The sequence below is a fragment of the Bipolaris sorokiniana genome, assembly GCF_000338995.1.
Source record: "Bipolaris sorokiniana ND90Pr unplaced genomic scaffold COCSAscaffold_2, whole genome shotgun sequence".
NCBI classification, from domain to species: domain Eukaryota; kingdom Fungi; phylum Ascomycota; class Dothideomycetes; order Pleosporales; family Pleosporaceae; genus Bipolaris; species Bipolaris sorokiniana.
This window is the reverse complement of record NW_006911896.1, coordinates 1,857,052-1,874,830: the sequence shown is the minus strand read 5'-3', so window position 1 is coordinate 1,874,830 and position 17,779 is coordinate 1,857,052. Positions and strand designations below refer to the sequence as shown.

At 48.9% G+C, this 17,779-nt stretch overlaps 5 protein-coding genes and 1 non-coding gene across 6 annotated transcripts; 4 read left to right on the top strand and 2 right to left on the bottom strand.

Moving 5' to 3' along the window:
- The first annotated feature begins 575 nt into the window (after window positions 1-575).
- On the top strand, window positions 576-2,666 carry COCSADRAFT_273633 (uncharacterized protein). Its single transcript, XM_007697919.1, has 2 exons — window positions 576-1,612; window positions 1,704-2,666. The coding sequence occupies exons 1-2, from the start codon at window positions 716-718 to the stop codon at window positions 2,565-2,567; spliced, it is 1,761 nt and encodes a 586-aa protein (XP_007696109.1). The 5' UTR covers window positions 576-715; the 3' UTR covers window positions 2,568-2,666.
- Window positions 2,667-6,661: 3,995 nt separating this feature from the next.
- On the bottom strand, window positions 6,662-7,399 carry COCSADRAFT_134370 (uncharacterized protein). The gene is made up of 3 exons (XM_007697918.1): window positions 7,237-7,399; window positions 6,963-7,181; window positions 6,662-6,909 (listed from the first exon to the last, which is right to left on the bottom strand). Exons 1-3 carry the CDS (start codon window positions 7,271-7,273, stop codon window positions 6,815-6,817), a joined length of 351 nt encoding a protein of 116 aa, XP_007696108.1. The 5' UTR covers window positions 7,274-7,399; the 3' UTR covers window positions 6,662-6,814.
- Window positions 7,400-7,549: 150 nt separating this feature from the next.
- Window positions 7,550-9,824, top strand: COCSADRAFT_134365 (uncharacterized protein). The gene is made up of 2 exons (XM_007697917.1): window positions 7,550-8,794; window positions 8,848-9,824. Exons 1-2 carry the CDS (start codon window positions 7,653-7,655, stop codon window positions 9,689-9,691), a joined length of 1,986 nt encoding a protein of 661 aa, XP_007696107.1. The 5' UTR covers window positions 7,550-7,652; the 3' UTR covers window positions 9,692-9,824.
- A 962-nt stretch (window positions 9,825-10,786) lies between these two features.
- Window positions 10,787-12,891, top strand: COCSADRAFT_350137 (uncharacterized protein; the record flags this gene model as incomplete). The annotated part of the gene is made up of 8 exons (XM_007697916.1): window positions 10,787-10,925; window positions 10,977-11,169; window positions 11,222-11,476; window positions 11,752-11,863; window positions 11,922-11,983; window positions 12,009-12,052; window positions 12,216-12,382; window positions 12,470-12,891. The coding sequence occupies exons 1-8, from the start codon at window positions 10,801-10,803 to the stop codon at window positions 12,889-12,891; spliced, it is 1,380 nt and encodes a 459-aa protein (XP_007696106.1). The 5' UTR covers window positions 10,787-10,800.
- Window positions 12,892-14,175: 1,284 nt separating this feature from the next.
- On the bottom strand, window positions 14,176-15,685 carry COCSADRAFT_33423 (uncharacterized protein). The gene is made up of 4 exons (XM_007697354.1): window positions 15,405-15,685; window positions 15,295-15,353; window positions 15,158-15,243; window positions 14,176-15,103 (listed from the first exon to the last, which is right to left on the bottom strand). Exons 1-4 carry the CDS (start codon window positions 15,622-15,624, stop codon window positions 14,263-14,265), a joined length of 1,206 nt encoding a protein of 401 aa, XP_007695544.1. The 5' UTR covers window positions 15,625-15,685; the 3' UTR covers window positions 14,176-14,262.
- A 1,532-nt stretch (window positions 15,686-17,217) lies between these two features.
- Window positions 17,218-17,303, top strand: COCSADRAFT_t15. Its single transcript has one exon. It is a non-coding gene; the product is annotated as a tRNA-Asp (tRNA).
- Window positions 17,304-17,779: the final 476 nt, after the last annotated feature.

Here is a 17,779-nt window from a genome sequence, read left to right as displayed (position 1 = left end):
CATACATGGGTAGTTGTAGGACAGCTGAAGAGAGAGAGAGGGCACGTGGATGGGTGTTGTCTCGTGTACACGGCATGGCGCAGGCGTGAATGTGATACCCTACGAGTATGTACTCCACACACACTGTACTACACACTGCACAGCAGAGCACAGTACCGTCCGTATACATCTCGTATGGTGGCGAGACGGATTCCCCACCCTGCTTTTGGCTCGTCAGCCGTCACGGGCACTAAGGGATGCAACCAAACTCGTTGGGGACAAAGCGTGCGCTCCACCTGCAGAGGCTCCTGGTGCCCCCCCAAAGCGCTCCCTGCTCCCCTGTGGCCGGTGACCTGAGCGCTGGCGAACCAACGCCGCCCTGGACGTTTGGGACCATGTTCGCCGTCCAGTCAGTCTACTTTCCGCCATCTCCGATACACGTCTGAACATTTCCATCGCTTGCGCCGTCTAACTTCCCCTCCCTCTCCCCCACAATGTCTGTTCCAGCCATGTATCGTTGCTAGTAGTAGGATATTCCCTGTGGACATCGAGCCAAACCCTCCCGAGCCAATTCCCCTTCCGCGCTCGCGCGTCCGTGTGTACTCTACACGCTGCGACGACGCCTTGGGCCGTGAGACAAGGACGTGAATTGGCTTTGTTGCACCACGCCTCGAGCTGATAGCCACCGCTTGGCCCCTGGGGGCCCGCAAATCTGCCCTTTAGTCCTTACATCAACATGGTTCCCTTCCGGCGACCCTCCCAGAAAAGTCGCCCTAGCTTCGACGACGACGACTCCTACGCATGGCAAGACGAGCGCGACAAACGCATCATGACGGCCACCTTCCCCATCCACCCCATAGCCTCCATGCAGGCCCCCTTTGAAGAGTCTATGCTCGATGCCACGGGCGAGACCGGCCATGTGCCCTTTGTAGCCCCAAAGAGAGGCGTCAAGACTCGGCAGCAGTTGCTGTGCAGAGATGAGACGGCTCTCGAGCCCTCGTGGAATTTCACCTACAGCTGCTACTGGCGCCAGCACCCAAAGGCAAAGTTCCATGCATTGACAAAAACAATTGCCCAGATCGTGTTCGGTGTCCACCTCTTGCATCAGCATCTCGAAAAATCCGTGGCCGACGTAGCAGACATTCTGCTCAAGCATGTCAACGAGCTCGACAGCTTCCTCCAGAGAGCCAACGACGATCTCGAAAGCAGCATGAAGGACATGCTGTTCCGCCACAAGTGTCTCAAGGTGCCCATGGAGCACGTAAATGAATTCGACCGCCTTCTCGAAGACCGCTCTTATCGCGCCCAGTTGCTTGACGGCAACATCGTAATCGAACGCACCATCGGGCGCATGTCCCAATTACTCAACGACTATCTCGTCGATATCAACGTATTCCGCGAAGCAAATCGGGAACTGGACGTGTACCTGGCCGATGTTGGAGACGCTTGGACATATCGCAACGAAGACATCGGACGAATATACTCCGCCATGTGCGGAAATACCGGAGGTTGGTCGCAGTTCTTGCAAAGCTTGGTCGCAAAGGCAGAGAGATTGGGCGTTGTGCTGGTACAAGTCAGCAGCTACTGCAATGAGATTGAGAAGCGCTGTGGTGCTGCCAGTCGCCGAAGCTTGGTAAGATTGCCCTGCTGTCTTTCAGCATCCTTCTTGGCCTGTCCGACGTTCGGGTTGGTTTGGTTCTGTTGCAGAGTACTGACTAAGTTAGATTGCAACGCGTACCTCATCACGGAACTCATCCAACTCACGTGAGGGTCGCCCCTTCCGGAATTTTACCAACAACAAACCTCTCCCCACACCACCTTCTGAACGTGCTCCTTTTATGAGTGTTACATCCTCTGGCCGGGAGACACCTTCACGACATACTACCGTAAAGTCCAAACCTCAACACCAGGCTGAAATCATAGATACATCCGACTCTGCCACTGAGACCCCAAAGCGGAGCCAAGATTCGTCCTCACTGTCAGCCGTTTCCAGCGCTGACATACATGTCCAACGTCAGAAAGATCAGAACGAGTATTACCAGGGGACCTGGTTTGCCGAGGAGGACCGCGGAAGAGTGACACCACTGTCAGAGTCCGCCAGCACACCCCAACTCCGAGGAAGCCAGGAGAAACCATCGCAATCTAACATGCTCGACAACAAGAAATCCTTATCCACACGACATACGGACACGAAACCAGATACCGAAGATTCCAGTCCCCCCTTGACCGCCAAGGACTCCGCCTACTCCTCCGTCTCCTCCGCATCCGCCATGTCGCCAGCATATGGATCCCCCCGCTCAGCCTCATCCATGTCATCACGACAAACCGCCCAATTCGGCCTCTTCCCCACCAGGAACCTCAGCACCCCTAAAGGCTCCATCTCCAGCAACCTCGGCAGTACCAAATCCCCCGTCGACTCATCCGACTCCTTCCCCAAACCCGGGGATATCCCCAACCGCCCTCACACCTCCATGTCGACCTATCAAGAGGCCCCTGCCAAGCGCCTGTCCAAACGGAGTAGCTTTACCTCTCTCAAGCGACTTTTTAGCAAGAAGAAGTCTGGCGATATCGGCCCTATCGCTGAATAGTGATGATCATTCCGCCTTTTTTTCGTTTTTTCCATATTCATTCTTCGTTATATTTCTGTGCAATTGTTGAAACCTCGTATGGCGTTGCATGGCTATATACCCCACCATTTGAAACCGCGTAACTTGATTGTTTCGTTTGCATTTTCAGATGCTTATTCATCTTTCTCTTTTTTTGGTGTGTGTCGCGGTTGGTCAAGTCAGCGGTCCTTGGCGGTCGATTGGAAACTTGACAAGTGTATATATTTTGTATTCTCTCGTTTTGTTATCTTGTTCATATCATGAGCTATGTAGTGTGGGATTTGCCTTGTTGGCTGGGATTGTTGGCGTGGGAGATGCCGTTGCGCCAAAGACTCTCGTGGCGGTTGGGGACCAACCGTCTTGCCCTGCGAACAGCAATCATTGATGGTAATCGAGGTCGGCGCTGGTAATGCGCAGTGTAATAAATGGTTCGCAAGCGTTGTCTGATCAGACGATTCCGAGGAAAGAATGCTCGGGGTGCTTTTGGTAGTCGTGGACGTGTCTGAAAGCGTTATGTTGTAACAAACAACCCAAGAGCGCAGTACGCGCGGCGTGAGTGGAATCAATTTCATAAACATATACGTTACTGGCTTTCTTTCTGTCGTCTCCGTTGCTCTCCTTGCATCTGTTCCTCTCTACTAGGCTGTCGTGAGGAGAGTAGTTCTAGTCGTGGTAGGCGCAAAGGAGGCGCGAGTCTTGTTGTCCAAATACCGTCTTCACCTAGGTATCTCAGTCTCCTCACTTCGCCCATCACACGCTCACATTCTCAATACCAACCTCCTTACCATTGACATGACGGGCACAGTAGGAGGAGTCTTACGTGCTCTCTTCTCTCTTGGACACTCTCCTTTCTGTTTACCATCGCCATCCCTTTCTGGCAACACCGGTAGCTTGTCCGTCAATCAACACAACGCACGAGCAAACAAGAGAAAGCTCGTCACGAAAGCCTGGCTTGTACCTTGCCTCATCTCTTTGTCTGCTTTTCCATCAGCGCATCTTGCATCTGCTGCAGTAACATGCAGTCTGATCGAGACCAGAACGGCGGAGGCGGCAGCAGCGGCGGCAGCGGCACGTCGAGAGCGTCCAACGCACCAGCTGCAAGTCGCACATCAAGCACAACACCAAAACTAGTGCTCAAATCTGGTTTCTCAGCTCCTGTTAGCCATGGTGTTCCTTCCATGCTCAGCACTGCGACAGAAATAGGCAGTTTTGACGACGTCCTCATGGACGGCTCGTCTGGCTTTGACAACACCCACCGCCAGACACAGCGGCATCGCGAGTCTAGCAGGATTTTGACAGCCTCATCAACGTTCAACACCCCTGGCATACACAGCGGGCAGTCTCACGATACCCCTCGTCGTTTTCCGTACCGCGATACCCAACCGCGTCAATCCGTCCGCAGTATGGCATGAACGCTACCTTGCAAACAACGCCGATACACTCTGTGTCGTTGCCACCAGGCACACTCAGAGACCGATACCAAGACCAGCAACGTTCGCAGTCGATGGCATATGCCATGTAGCCTCACAGTGGCTTCTCAAGCAACCTACCTCTTACAAATCCGCCCCGCGCTTATATCCCACAATCCCAGAACCCATACGCACACGTAGGTTCTTACGGACTGGAACTCAGGCTGATGAACCTCAACCAGCGGTCGGTAATACCTGCCTGAACAATAGTATGACTCTGGGCGTACAAGCTTTGCGCAGCTTTGAGGGACAGGGGCCGCCAAATAGTGGCTACTATCAATTCAGCATCAGGCCTGCGCGCCCTCACAGTAATCATAATCGCCAGACTGCCCAACAAGGACAGCAACATGGTGGTTTTTTTAACCGGCACAACTTGGGACAAATGAGGAATAGGCGGCCATCTCAGTCAACTTCGTTGAGCTTCGAAGAAAATCAAAGCCGGAAGGAGTTTCGTTTTCCTACTCTTCAAGGACGTTCACACGAGGAGCAGTCAGAGGGCACGTATAGTGATGCTCCCCAGGTCCATGGTAGTCGCATAACAAGTAGAGACAATTCGAACGAGCCGTATACGACGGGGATATCAAATATCGAAGACCCATCAGCTTCATCTGTAGCTCCGTGGTTTACGAACGATCCGAGAATACAAGGGGTAAGACTTTCGACAAGAGGCGATACCAAGAGTTTGACTGAGCACCTGGATACATCAAGGAACGATGGGTCTAATCAGCCGGATGACCTCCTTACCAAAGAGCAATCTGTGCCCAATGACCATGTCGTGGAATCAGTACATCCAGCAGAGAGGGAGAATAACGACGGAAGTACTTCCTTGCCGACTGACTTGTGTCTTCATCTTCGAGAACCGTCGGGTGAACAATCTTCCAACTCTTCCAATATACCATCTCGATCATCACCACTCACGACGTCAACGTCTCTGAAAGACGGTAAAGATCTCAAGTCGCTGCTGTACCTAGTCCATCCGAAGCCACAACCACACTCTAAACAGAAGAGATTCTCGTGGGACGAAGAGTCAGATTTTTCATTCCCTAACTGATTGACTCGAACTCTGTACTTGGTGAAACCCTAGGGCCTACTATTGATTAGCACAACCCCGACAGCCCATCTTTTGGAACCCAATCGCAGCCACCTGTATATTCCCCTTCCCCTCGATACCGCATTGTCTGCTCCCCGACGACCCGTTGCCAAGAGGCTGGTACGAGTGACGACGAGGCAACTTTGCATGCAGCATGGTATGGCCAGGCCGCACCAGTTTCGACACCGCTGACGGGTGTTTAAGGCGATGCTGCGACTTGCCTTCCCTCGAGGTCTCGCCGCGAATCTCCATCGAATCGAAGCAGCAGCTCAAACGACAATATCGTTACTGCATTTACCCAGTCCCACAGCTTGCCTCCAGCGCAACCCAACCGACTCCGTCAGTCCAGCTCGGACGCGCCTTTGCACCACCCCCGCTCGAAGGACGACATCTCCCTCGAAGCGAACAATCAGGTTCCGTGTAAGAGTGGTAGTGGCCGTGCACCTATATCGGGAGGAAACTCGCAAGTTTCAACTTCTCCGCCAGCTCGGTGCGAAGAAGCTGAGAGACTGGACTTCGCGACGCGGTGGACCGGGTATACCTTGTCGATTACAAATTCCTTTAGGCAGTGGAGGTCTGTTGCTGCTGTTGCTGCTTCTACTGATCAGGAAGAGAATCTGTGCATGCGCCCAGTGAGGGGTTGTTTGTGGATCCTCGGCCTGTGGCGAGGCTTCCGAGGGCGGTGGTTGGTTGGATGGATGGGTAAGATAGACTTGCGAGGGGTGCGGGTAGGGTGGTATAGATGGGAAATAATGAGAATGGTTATTTAAGTTGTTTTGGTGATGGTGTTGATGCGAGTGATGCTAGTGCAGTCACGGAGGAGAAGTTGGGTTACGCCTGCATGATATTGCTCTCCACCTGCCGTCGCCTCCTTCTCCTAGGCTGATGCTTTCTAAAACGCTAGAGCTGGAGGGAACTGCTTTTTTTTGACACACTTTGTCTACAAACGAATGTTTTTTTGTGGTGTGCACGTGTGATAATTCATGAGTAGTTGGATTGGGGCGGTATATCCGGACCAATCGCGAAACAGCGGAACGATGCTTCAAATATCTACTTTCTGTACCTCTTCTCTTAGTTAATACCTGATCATGCACACCCCGCCGTCGTGAAGGTGAAACACACTGTATCGTTAGTAAGTCGTCACGTTTTCAGGTTAAGCTCAATAGAACTACTTTTGGATTTCCTGTTTGCGGATTTGAAGATATGTATGGAACTAAGGGCTAATGGAGCGAACTTTACTTCCCCCTTTCCAGCATGCAATGTTATCCTATGGTCATATGTCATTGGCATAAATTCATATTCTTTCTCTTCCCTGGGCCCTTGTTTGCTACTTGACCAGAGAAGAGGAAAGGTTTTGCCTTTCTTTTCAAAGTGTTGATAGGTAGCGGCGATTGCAGCAATGGTAACGGCAGCAGTAGTCACGGCAACGTGTATAACAGTAACGGTCACAGCAACAGCTACAGTAGTCCCAATGATCATGGGCTCCATGACAATATGCAACGTGTGAGGCCAGCAAAAACACTAGAAGAAACGGGCAACATCGTTGTGCAGAACAGTGTGGAGTATTTAATCATTTTATTTTCATATTCCCAGCTGCTATAGCTGTTCATTGCCACTTGTCTACTCAGACCCGTGACACTCCTCCGTATCCGTTGCCCAAAAGCAAGCGATTAAGCAGCAATGGTGACCTCAACCTCGACACCGGCCTCGATGTTGATGATGATCTGCTTGACGACCTCGGTGGGGGCGTGGAGGTCGATAAGACCTATAACAACTGTTAGCCTTGCGCCTGCACATGTCTCAGGTTGTAGTACTTACGCTTGTGGATTCGCATCTCGTAGGTGTCCCAGGTCTTGGAACCCTCACCGCAAGGGGTCTTGCGGGTGGTGATCTTGAGGTGCTTGGTGGGCAGGCGGACGGGACCCTTGACGCGGAGCTCCTTGTTCTTGGCACGGTCGATGAGCTCCTGGCAGACCTTCTCGAGGGACTTGACGTTGCGAGAGGTGAGGGTGATTCGGATCTTGTGGATCTTGGGACCTGCGCTATGTGTGAGAACGTCGTCGTCGCAAATGTCATATGCACGGTTCCTTACCCTCACCGAAGTCCTTCTCGGGCTTGTTGTAAGACATCTTGTTGGATTGGAGGTTGGAGTGCTTATTGTTGTAGGTGCTGAGTGTAGATTCCAGTCACGACCTGGATCCTTGATCTCGGTAATGTGATGACTGGGGTGGCGTTAAAATTGGCGACGGCGTTCGAAGTCGTTAAATTCTCGCGCTTCGACAAAAATCACTTTGTGGGCGGCGACTGCCAAGATTACGGACGCTAGTGCCCGATCGGGTATCGCTCCCCATCAATCGCGCATCAGGCAGACCCATGAGCCATCATGACTACATGACAAGGATAAACACCCAGATTTGAAATCCCATAAAGACTTGCTCCCAACTGTTACGCCGCACTTGTATTCTCCAGTACCCGTTTATCTCCTTCTTCATACGGCTACCCGGAGTAATGTCACTACCCCACTTTGCACCATTCCCCGACGCAAAAGTCAGAAAGAGCATACTACCCGAGGAATGGCAACTTTACCTCGACTCATGGTCTTCATTGGCTGAGCTATACCTGCACCTAGGGGATCAACAATTTATATCAACAATTCAAGAGAAAGATACGCTGACTCCATTTCTGACGTCTTTCTTCCATGAACTGGCCCATGTCGACACGTTACCATCAACTGTAGCATCTTTGCGAAAGAAAGCCTTCTTTCTATCACATCGGCTGCTTTCAAGAGACGACACCCCAAACGCTCTCCTCAGCTGGTCAGCACTCTCTGATATCTGTCATGTCTACCCGAAGAGCGAGCAACTTCGCACGCTTCTACAGGGTCTATGGAAGCGAAAGGGCGCAACTATTGAAAAATCACTCCAGACCGCCAAGACATCATTGATCAGAAATCTGGAGTCGAAGCGGCCAGAGGAGACTGAGAGCACTCTTGATAGGGTAGCACCCCTTCTCAAAACCTCGACTGATGCGAGTCTCTTCATGCTTACCGGATCTGACTTTCTAGATGCTCTTTTGGCAGCGTATCCTCGAGTACCCCAGCCCATGCAGAAAAAGCTTGTGACAGTAGCATATCTTGGTCTTACAGCAGCGTTGGAAGGCCCAAAACCAAACTACTCGCTCCTTTCCGATCACCTATACAGTCTAAAGTCCAGCGAAGAACAAGAACAGAAGAAAGAGCCAGGAAAGAAAACCCTAGTAGCAGATCTGGTCACAAACACACCCTTCTTGGAGAAGGTGAGAGACAAGGCCACTGCTTCAGAAGCTTCAAGAGTGAAGAATACGGCAGCGTCACTAAGTGCATTTCGTCAATCGGGTATCGCTCGGCCTAAGAAGTTAATACGACGGAAGGCGGACAAGGGAAAAGCCAAGGCAACGCAGGATGAGTATGGTCACGGGGCTTTTACCGGGGAGATTCATGTTCACCGAATGAGCATAATTACCCAGATACAAGACCTGTTTCCAGACCTCGGTGCTGGATTCATTGTGAAGTGTTTGGATGAGTACAACGACGATCTCGAACAAGTCACCGCGCACCTACTAGAGGAGTCATTACCACCACACCTTGCCGAGGCGGACCGTAGTGAGAAGTTGTAAGTTCTGCTTATGACAAACACTTTGGACTCGCCATACTTACAAATTATAGACCTACTCCCACGACACCATCACAGCCACTTCCGCCTCCACGATCGAGTCAATACATCCCTGAGCGTCGTAACGTATTCGATGACGATGACTTCGATAAGCTTGCTGTCGATACATCTCGCCTCCATATTGGTCGGCGAGGCCAAGACCTAAGTGCTGATAAGATCCTCTCCGACCGCAGCAAGGCGCCTGCCAAGTCCGCCATTATGGCCGCTCTGGCAGCCTTTGATTCAGACGACGATGAGCGAGACGATACCTACGACGTTGAAGATGTCGGTGCATCAGTCGATACCGCTGCACTAGGACCAGGAGAAGACGCCGATCTCGGCGATAAGAATGAAGAGGCTTTGTTCCGCGCATACACCATGACACCCGAGCTATTTGGTCGCGATTCAGATACTAGAAGAGGCAAAGCACGAACTGCCCTCAGGAGCGAAACAGGAATGACGGATGAAGCAATCGAGGGCTGGGGGATAATGATGGGACGCAATCCCAAACAATTACGGCGCCTCGAGGCGAAATTCTCTACGTTCCAGGGCCAGCAGCGAGAACTACAGTCGACGGCATGGAGGGAGAGCCCCGCAGAATCTGGAGATGAAGCTAGTGGCGATGGATCTGGTGGCCGCGGAGGAAGAGGCGGCGGGGGTAGAGCCAGAGGGAGAGGCCGTGGACGAGGTGGAGCGGGTGGCGGGAGAGGCGGCGGTAATGTCGCTGGCCCTAATGATGACAAAGCGACGCAAATATCGCGGCAGAGAAAGGAAGCGAACAAAGGATCGAGTGCAAACCATAACCGGAAAGCGCAGCGAGGGAAGAAGATGGCTAGAGCAGGGTTTCCAGCTAGCTAGTTCAGGATTGACATCGTTAGCTGCTCTGGACTTTGGTTATATGTCCAATCAACAATTCGAGTTGATCAAGTTACAATCAATCTTACTGTGTTCGATAGCCAGTCTTCACACGAACAAGTTTCATGATGCTCTGCAATCTTCTTCATGTGCTGGCTGCTGCAGTTCATCAAAGCTCAACATCCATGATTTTTCGAATTCACCCGCATATTCTTGCTTACGTAGGGAATTTCGCGTCTTTCAGTATTTGTCATGACGTATTGATAAGTATAACTATAGATTTTGGCATCTTCATGCATACTGTTCCAGTGATCATTTCCAAGGCCAGTCCTTCTAGACGGCGACTAAAAATATCCTATGGGAGGCATGAATAAGAGCACTTTGTGTCTTATCCCCATTCTTTCTGTTGCAGGCTGTGCGTGTAATGGTCATCTCACTAGCCAGACGCTGTGCCAAGCCACTTGATGGATCATCACGTGAAACCTCATACATAGTCACGTTCTGCGCAGCGCCTAACCAGTGAAATAAATTTGTTCTAGCACAACCAGTGTCCTAGCACACTGGAATGGGCTTGGATTTCTATTCGTCTGGTTCTACAGTGAGGGACGTCAGCTTGCGTCTGATAGAAAGATGTATTCTTCGGAGTCCGGCTACTAGCGCGTTAGCAGGTAGGTACAGGCTTTTCTTAATACAAATCTGTTGACATCAATCTCATTTCATTTCATCAAGCCAACAAGTTTCTAGTATTCTTAGCATTATAGTCATCTTCAACCGTACAGTGAATACCTGTCCAATCTACTGTTTAGTGTGTACTTGTCTTTGGGATGCATGGCATAGTGGACCTGTTCACGCTTCAGAGCCTCGCTCCCTAAACGTCTCACGTAAACAGCTCTTGCATATGCCCAGGCCTTTGGTATGGCCTATGGTCGAGGCCAGCTTTGTCTTGTCACTGAAGCTACTTTCTAGTATACCGTTGACCGATGGTAGGTTCAGTCTCAGCTGAGATATTCAAGTCTCGCTCAGCACATATAATGTTCGTCATTGTGCTATCGTCTTGTCAAGTTGTCGTGACATATCAATTGACCTTGAATTTCTTTCACAAGTCTTTCAAAATGGTCGATCGTCTTAGTAAATACAACTTGATCGATGCGTCTGTATCAACTCTTCCCCGAAGGATGTCAACTAATCTAAACGACCCTCACGTCAGACCCACCAACCGCCGAATGCATCATGGAAGGTTGTTTTGGACCGAAATCTGATGGCGTCTGATGGCTACTCTAGTATTCAGCATTGCTATGACGGCCGTTCCCCACAGCTTCTCCCTAAAGGGTGTCCTCAGTCGTTGGGAGAAACGCTGGTTCAGTGCATTGGCCATCTTGCTCTCTTCAATGTTGAGCCTGAGCACGGGTTCGCTTCTAGGCTTATTAGGCAGCATGGTTCGTTGGCCCTTGCTAGCACGTAAGCTGTACACACCAGTTGACGTAAGTTTGTCTTCAATTATAGATATCGTGCTGTGCTAACGATTTAGATTAGGCCGATTTGATTCTAGGCGTGTCTAACCCAACCGGAGCTGTTAAGCTCATCTGGATACATACGGTGCAAAAACGGAAGTGGTGTGTTACCACAGTAATCGTCATGGTCTATTTACTCGCTGATATCATTGGCCGGATTAGTGTCGCTGCGTTCGGATTGACCTTTGATTTAAACGAGGAGCCACGGATAGAGTATCCTACCAAGCTAACCAACTGGGGCACAAGCGACTGGTTTAATGACTATGTTCTTGAGCGAGTATGGTTTGTCTGATTTTGCTACTGCGTTTACCTTTATTCATCAAAATTTCCGCAAGTCTGAGACTCGTAGCAGATTATATTGGTGAAAATGCGTGATTAATAACGAGTATAGAACGTATGAACCAATACGCAACAATAGGCCTTTTGAACGTGCCAGATGGCGACTTTGATTCCAACAAATCCTCCACTTATAACATAAAAAACATAAGTGGACATGGCTTGAATCGTACAGTTGAGTGAGATAATGTGGCTTACTCGTACTATTTGAAACAGTACCGCGGTGAAGAAATTATGTCGTCCAATACTAGCGTGGTTCACAGCTCATCCAGGTGTTTTTGGGGAACTGTATCACTACGTGAAAATCAGGAGAGGGTGGTAGATTATGGTAAGCAAAACACTCCGCTTGGTGCTCTAAGACTATTAGCTACAACTCATTTATTTAGGTGATGTTATCTACGAGGCAACATTTGAGAATATTGTGAAGAAAATTATGAGTGTTTATACAGTAATGTTATATGGATAGCTCCAAGGAATTACTCACAACTATATGGAGACTCAGCTTGCGCGACAACATGTAAGGGCCACCACCTAGCCTATAATTCTCAAATTCTAACATTAGAGACTTAAGATCTTTACGTTGAGCCTGACGTGCTCTTTCAATATGAAGGCTATCATAACGCAATACTATTCGAGTGCCATACGTGTACACGCCATAATAACAACATACCGGGTCTTAGTCTACTCGAATCATCTTACAGTACCACTTACAATGTTTCAAATCTTCTCCATCGAGCTGGTCATGATGAGCGTATGTGGAAAGGTATTGAGGAAGACGACAGTACCTATGGTGTCAGAGTTTATTCTGGTATAGGCAGTGGCGAACACTTTGCAAAAAGCCTCACCAGTGCGTTAATGCAAGATGACTATATGCGATCCCACCCAGGAAATGGTATTCAATTCCAGGCCAAACTGTAAGCTGCACACCTTGCAGCACGTCTTCCCCTTCTCGCCGTTCTGGGTGCTGATATCCAGCTGCCAAAGGTGACCCAAATTTCAGGCGCATCTGAGCGGCTATTCATAGATGTCAGATTGAACGTCAAACTGAAGGAACCAATTACGGTTCTAATGTGTATCTTTGGAGGTCAGGTACTGGCTATTGCGGTTGCTATTTTCTATTGCAGGAAGGTTTTCATACGAGATTATGCCAGCAGTCTTTCTATTGCCAGATTGCTGAAAACGACTATGGAGGAAGTGGAAGGAATGAGTACATGTACGGGCGAGAAACTCATGGAATATCTAGATAGAAAAGGTGTGATGATGAGATATGGAACACGGCGGAAGGGCGACGAGGCGTTGGAGGTAGATCTGTGGAACGATGTCGAGGACGAATTCCCAGATGCCATATATTCATAGGAGATAGTATTACAGTCTGTGTTGTTGGCACTCATAATCCGAACCCACAATTCCATTAAGCGGCTATTGGCAGTCTTTACACTATTTCATGTTGCAGGGGAGTCACTCTGTTTTATTCCAACCTAATCTTGAAAATACATAGAATAGTTATAGCTTCTAGTAGAATACCAGCTAGGTTACTTTGTTATTTTAGATAGATGTGTTACCATAACTATATATTTAGAGAAAGCATGGAGATGCTAGTTTGTATACATGTTTCCCTAAATACTATGTATAATAGCTACTAGCTAGACTATGTATATACTTTGTTTACTGCTCTCTGACGACAACGCTCTAGCGACCAAGGTTTCAACCTGACTACATGATATTGTCGCTATTAAGCGCTCGAAAACAGCACAGCTATAATGGTTAATTGCATGATACTAAAGGGCCTGAAGCGAATCGATACTGGCTGATGAGGTACTTTACTCCCCCTGCTAGGCCCGCTATAGTAACAACGGTTCGGCATTTTGCTAGCCGCCAGCTGCCAGGTAAGGTCTCGTTCGCATGAGTCATCTGTGGTTATGCCCAGGTCGCTGCTGTACAACATGACTATTGGTTGCTGCTTAGCTGTGCGACTAGATCAAGTAACTGATCACTGCCCCGTGAGTATCCTGATTTTCCCTGTCACTTTCATTCCTTGAGGCCAATTATTCCTAGATTCAGAACGCTAAAGTGGAAGCATCTACTATCTTTCGTTATTGCTGTCCCTAAATTACTTTTAAGAAAGGTATTGGCTGCTTCATTAGTCTTATTCGCGATGATTTTTAGTGCATGCTATCTCATGGCTAGACGTCATGTTCACTCTGCAAGACCTAATACTTTCGGTCGCATACGTCTGTCTCTACTGGAGATATATGAAAGCCTCAGAAGCTTTTGCGAATGAGCGTTCGAAAAGACAGGACGCGACAAAATCCAAACAGCTGATAACAGCGAACAGCGTGGTTTTACAATTAGATGTCATCCAGAACGTCCTTCCGTGCCTGAAAATCTACATTTCCAGGTACATGTGCTTCCCACTGATCTGTGCGATCAAGCTAGAGGTTGATTTCGTCGTATTGAATCGAATCGTCAAGAGTGTAGAGGAAACCTCAAAGTCCTTGCGAGTTGCCGAGTTCATTAGTGAGAAGTTTGTTAGCATAGTCAAGGGCGCTGAGGCAGAGGTATAGTTTGGATCTGTGGTTGGCATGCAGCTTTTGGACAATAGTTCAGGAAGGTGGAGCGATGGTTTTGAATCAAAGAATTGGATCGGTGCAAAAATATTCAGATAGAACTAGGGCTAAATAATAACAAGGCGGACTACAAGTTGGCACCATTCTTAACAAGACCTGCCTACACGGCTTTCGGTGGTGGACAAGCTGGCGTAACCGTCAATATGTTTGAACTAGCAAAAACAATAAGGGAAACCCTTGAACCACCGCTACATGTTGGATATGCAAGCGGAGTAGGATTGCTCCAAGTAGGTAGATTAGGAATCGCTCCAGCGTTGTAGGTATATTGATCTTGGTTGCAGTTGGTGAGTGGGAGGCAGACGAGCTGAATGTGAACAGCTGCAAGCGCATATGGTGGGTTGAGGAGGTATGTCACTGTAACTCTTCCCTGAGCGTTCGCTGTGGCAACCCAGATGCCAATGTCAATGGCTTGAGTAATATCGTTACTACCATCACCGACATAAAGTGGACCTGATATGCCACCCTGCAATTCTGCAAGTGTAGGCGTCTCATACCAACCCCACCTATTGCAACCTGACCCTGACTGTGTGTTCAGAGTGAAGGACTTCTGGACACCAGCGACGGGATTTTGATAACCGATAGCCGTCCCGAATGCGCAAGTCTTCAGACTAGGTGGCGGAGATGTAGTCGATGTCACGGTGACAGTTAAAGTTGATATGGAAGTCTTTGTTTCGAGCAAGGTTGCGGTTGTTGTTCTTGACTCTGTCGCGTCAGGCAATGTTGCTGTCAGTATAAGTGTGCTGTAAATGGTGACTGTGCTTGATGTAGTGGCAGTTTCTAAGACAGTTACTGTCGGTGACGCTCCCAGAATGCAACTGCAAGCTCGAGATTTAACATCATTATTAGACGCAGAGCTGCAAGGTTTTTTGTTTCCGGGATGGTTTCTTATTGTATTCGGTTGACGGCGCATCTTCGCAGGCGGTGTGATGGTAGCGGTTGTACTACAGTAAGAAATTGTTAGGACAAGAAAATTGGGTGCTGCCTTTTAAACATACGTGGTAGTTACTGTTGTTGTGGATGTAGTGACTGTGGTGCTACTTGTAGTTGTAGTTGTGAAAGCAGTAACAATCGCAGCTGGAAGCTAAAACGGGTTAGTGTAGTATTTTTGTATTGCTATGCTAGGTCACCTCACTGTTGTCGAAGTAGTCGTGACAGGCATGATTGTTGTTAGAGATGTCTGGAACATGGTACCTACTTCTCGTTACTATATACTCTGATAGTCAGTTAATTGTCTCAACTTACTAGTTGTAGTTGGAACGTTGAGGAATGAATAACAATATGAGGGCTCTAGACGATCGCGACCAAGGATCGCATCTCGAACGTTAACCACAGCGGGATCAGAGCAGAACGGAAAGGGACCGGTCTGCCGTTCGGCCAACTCTGGGCGCTGCTCCGCTGGAACACATAGCGTTCTTTGTACGTATAAAAGTGCTGCGAGCGCATGCCAATTAGGATAGCGCATGCTGTCGAGGATACCAGAATAACTGAACAAGTTGAAACTTCTGAAACAAGACGGAATGACCTTATCATTTTCTCAGCAGTGGGGGGTTCTTTGTTCCTTATAAATGCATTATAGTTTATTGAAGGCGTTGTTGGTCTCGCCTTCCATTGCGCATGGGGCAGCGTTGAGACCATATTTTGCTTAGCTCATTTAGCTCGGCTGGTCTTTCCGTATACTAGTGACAACTAGAGGCAGGAGTGGTAATTATCTTGAAGAAGCTGAGCTGCCGCCGTACGCCACATTGCCGCCACTACTGCCGCTTCAGTACTATGCGATTCGACGGTCGACGGTGGTTGCGACCGTGTTTTGTCAGGTAATGTCCATCCTCGGCTAACGCTCGACCACTTCAACGCCAATAGTTAATAACAAATTCCAGGAATTTGTAGCGGATGCAGATTGAACCATGCGAAACGATTGCTGATGTCAGATTAGCCGTCTAAAGTGTTCTGGTAGAGCTATTTACCTTTCACAGCGAGTACCTGATGCAGTGGCTAGGTCGACTTCATCGACTTCATCAACTTCTATAGGGTCTTTTCAAGTCCGGCCTTTCAAATGCTTCGTCCGTAGCTTTCAAAAGACTAATTCGATGTTGATTTCTAGCTACCCATTGACCAATCGAACTTGTTTAATCTCCTTGCTTTGTTGGCGTTTTTTAGCCTGCTGTTTGGCTTTTACTGTTGTAGCAGACAGCCATTGCTGCCCCTTTTCTTCTGACTAGCGGGTGTTCTTAGGATCTGTTTAGTACACCAGTTTCAAGACGGCGATTTTGGCAAAACTTTGGCAGGAATAAGCGATCACGTGTGCTTACGTAACTAGCTTACCTAGGCTCACGTGGCCAATCTGAGGGCTCTAGCTCCGTGTCGAGATCTCAACCTATGTGTACGGAGTTGAGTGGCACGAGGCCTAAAAGGGAATGGTTTAGGCCTCTTTGTCTCAAAGATAGTTTCCATAAGTTTAGTGCAGACCGCTATGCCCTTGTAGATGTCCATCTCAAGGCGGCTGAGCATAATCACGATTAGTCTGCCAACGTCACTACGTTAACATCAATCTAGGGCCACGTACCCTCCTCTACTAGTACCATTAACAAGAGAAGAGATTCGCTATCAGCTCTGTACGCGCTGCTGCTAGAGGATGAGCAGTCTGGCTGTCCGCACCGTGGGCTAGAGCTAAGAGCTAATAGTAGAGGGGTGCCCGGTCGAAGTTGTTAAACTGGGCTAGGGCTGGCGCAAGCGGGATCTACCCATTGCACTGTCCAACGATAGAAAACCAGTACATGCAGGCTGAAGCAAATGTACACGAGCGCCAGACCCTCATCCATCACCCGAGTTTCCATTAACTGTCTATCCTATTCCTATTCGCTAGTGTCTTGAGCTACTATAAGCTTATCGACGTTCTGTTTGCCTACCGACGAACCCCACTCAAGATCAAAATTTTTTCTTCTGTCTTTTGCCGCGGCCATATTATATCCAAGCCTCGTTTTATTACCACATTTTTTGGACAACAATATATTGATAACACTGCTGCCTTTCTCCAAGAACACTCAGAACATCCTCTTCTTCAGTAGTATAGTGGTCAGTATTTCCGCTTGTCAAGCAATTGACAGATCGCGGGAGACCGGGGTTCAATTCCCCGCTGGAGAGTCATTATCTTTTTGCTCCTACCCTCATGACAGAAAAAAGTAGTCACTCCGAGCACGGGCCCCAACCACCAATGCTCGCTTCAGCTCTTTCTACCCTAGCTTTGCAGCACCACCACTCTACCAAAATATGATGTTTTTTAATCAATGACTCCTCAGACCCACAGCCGTCGTCCTACCAAGCTACATCTTGATACGCCAACGCGGGCGCGGTTTTCGAGACGATAGATCGTCGGGGCAAAGAAAGTAAGCGCAGCATCTTCAAGCAGTTTGGTATCACCTATAGAACGGGCTACCAACTCCCCCACGATCGCGATGTATTTGGCGATGTCGCTGACTCCCAATCTAAACTTCGAGCTCGTAAAAAAGATATTACTGGCGGACCTGGCTCTGGACGCCGACCGATAGTTTCAGACAGATACAGTCTATGCTCAACGCCCCGCCAGAAGTTCGCAGTGCTAAGCTCGTCGACCAGACGTC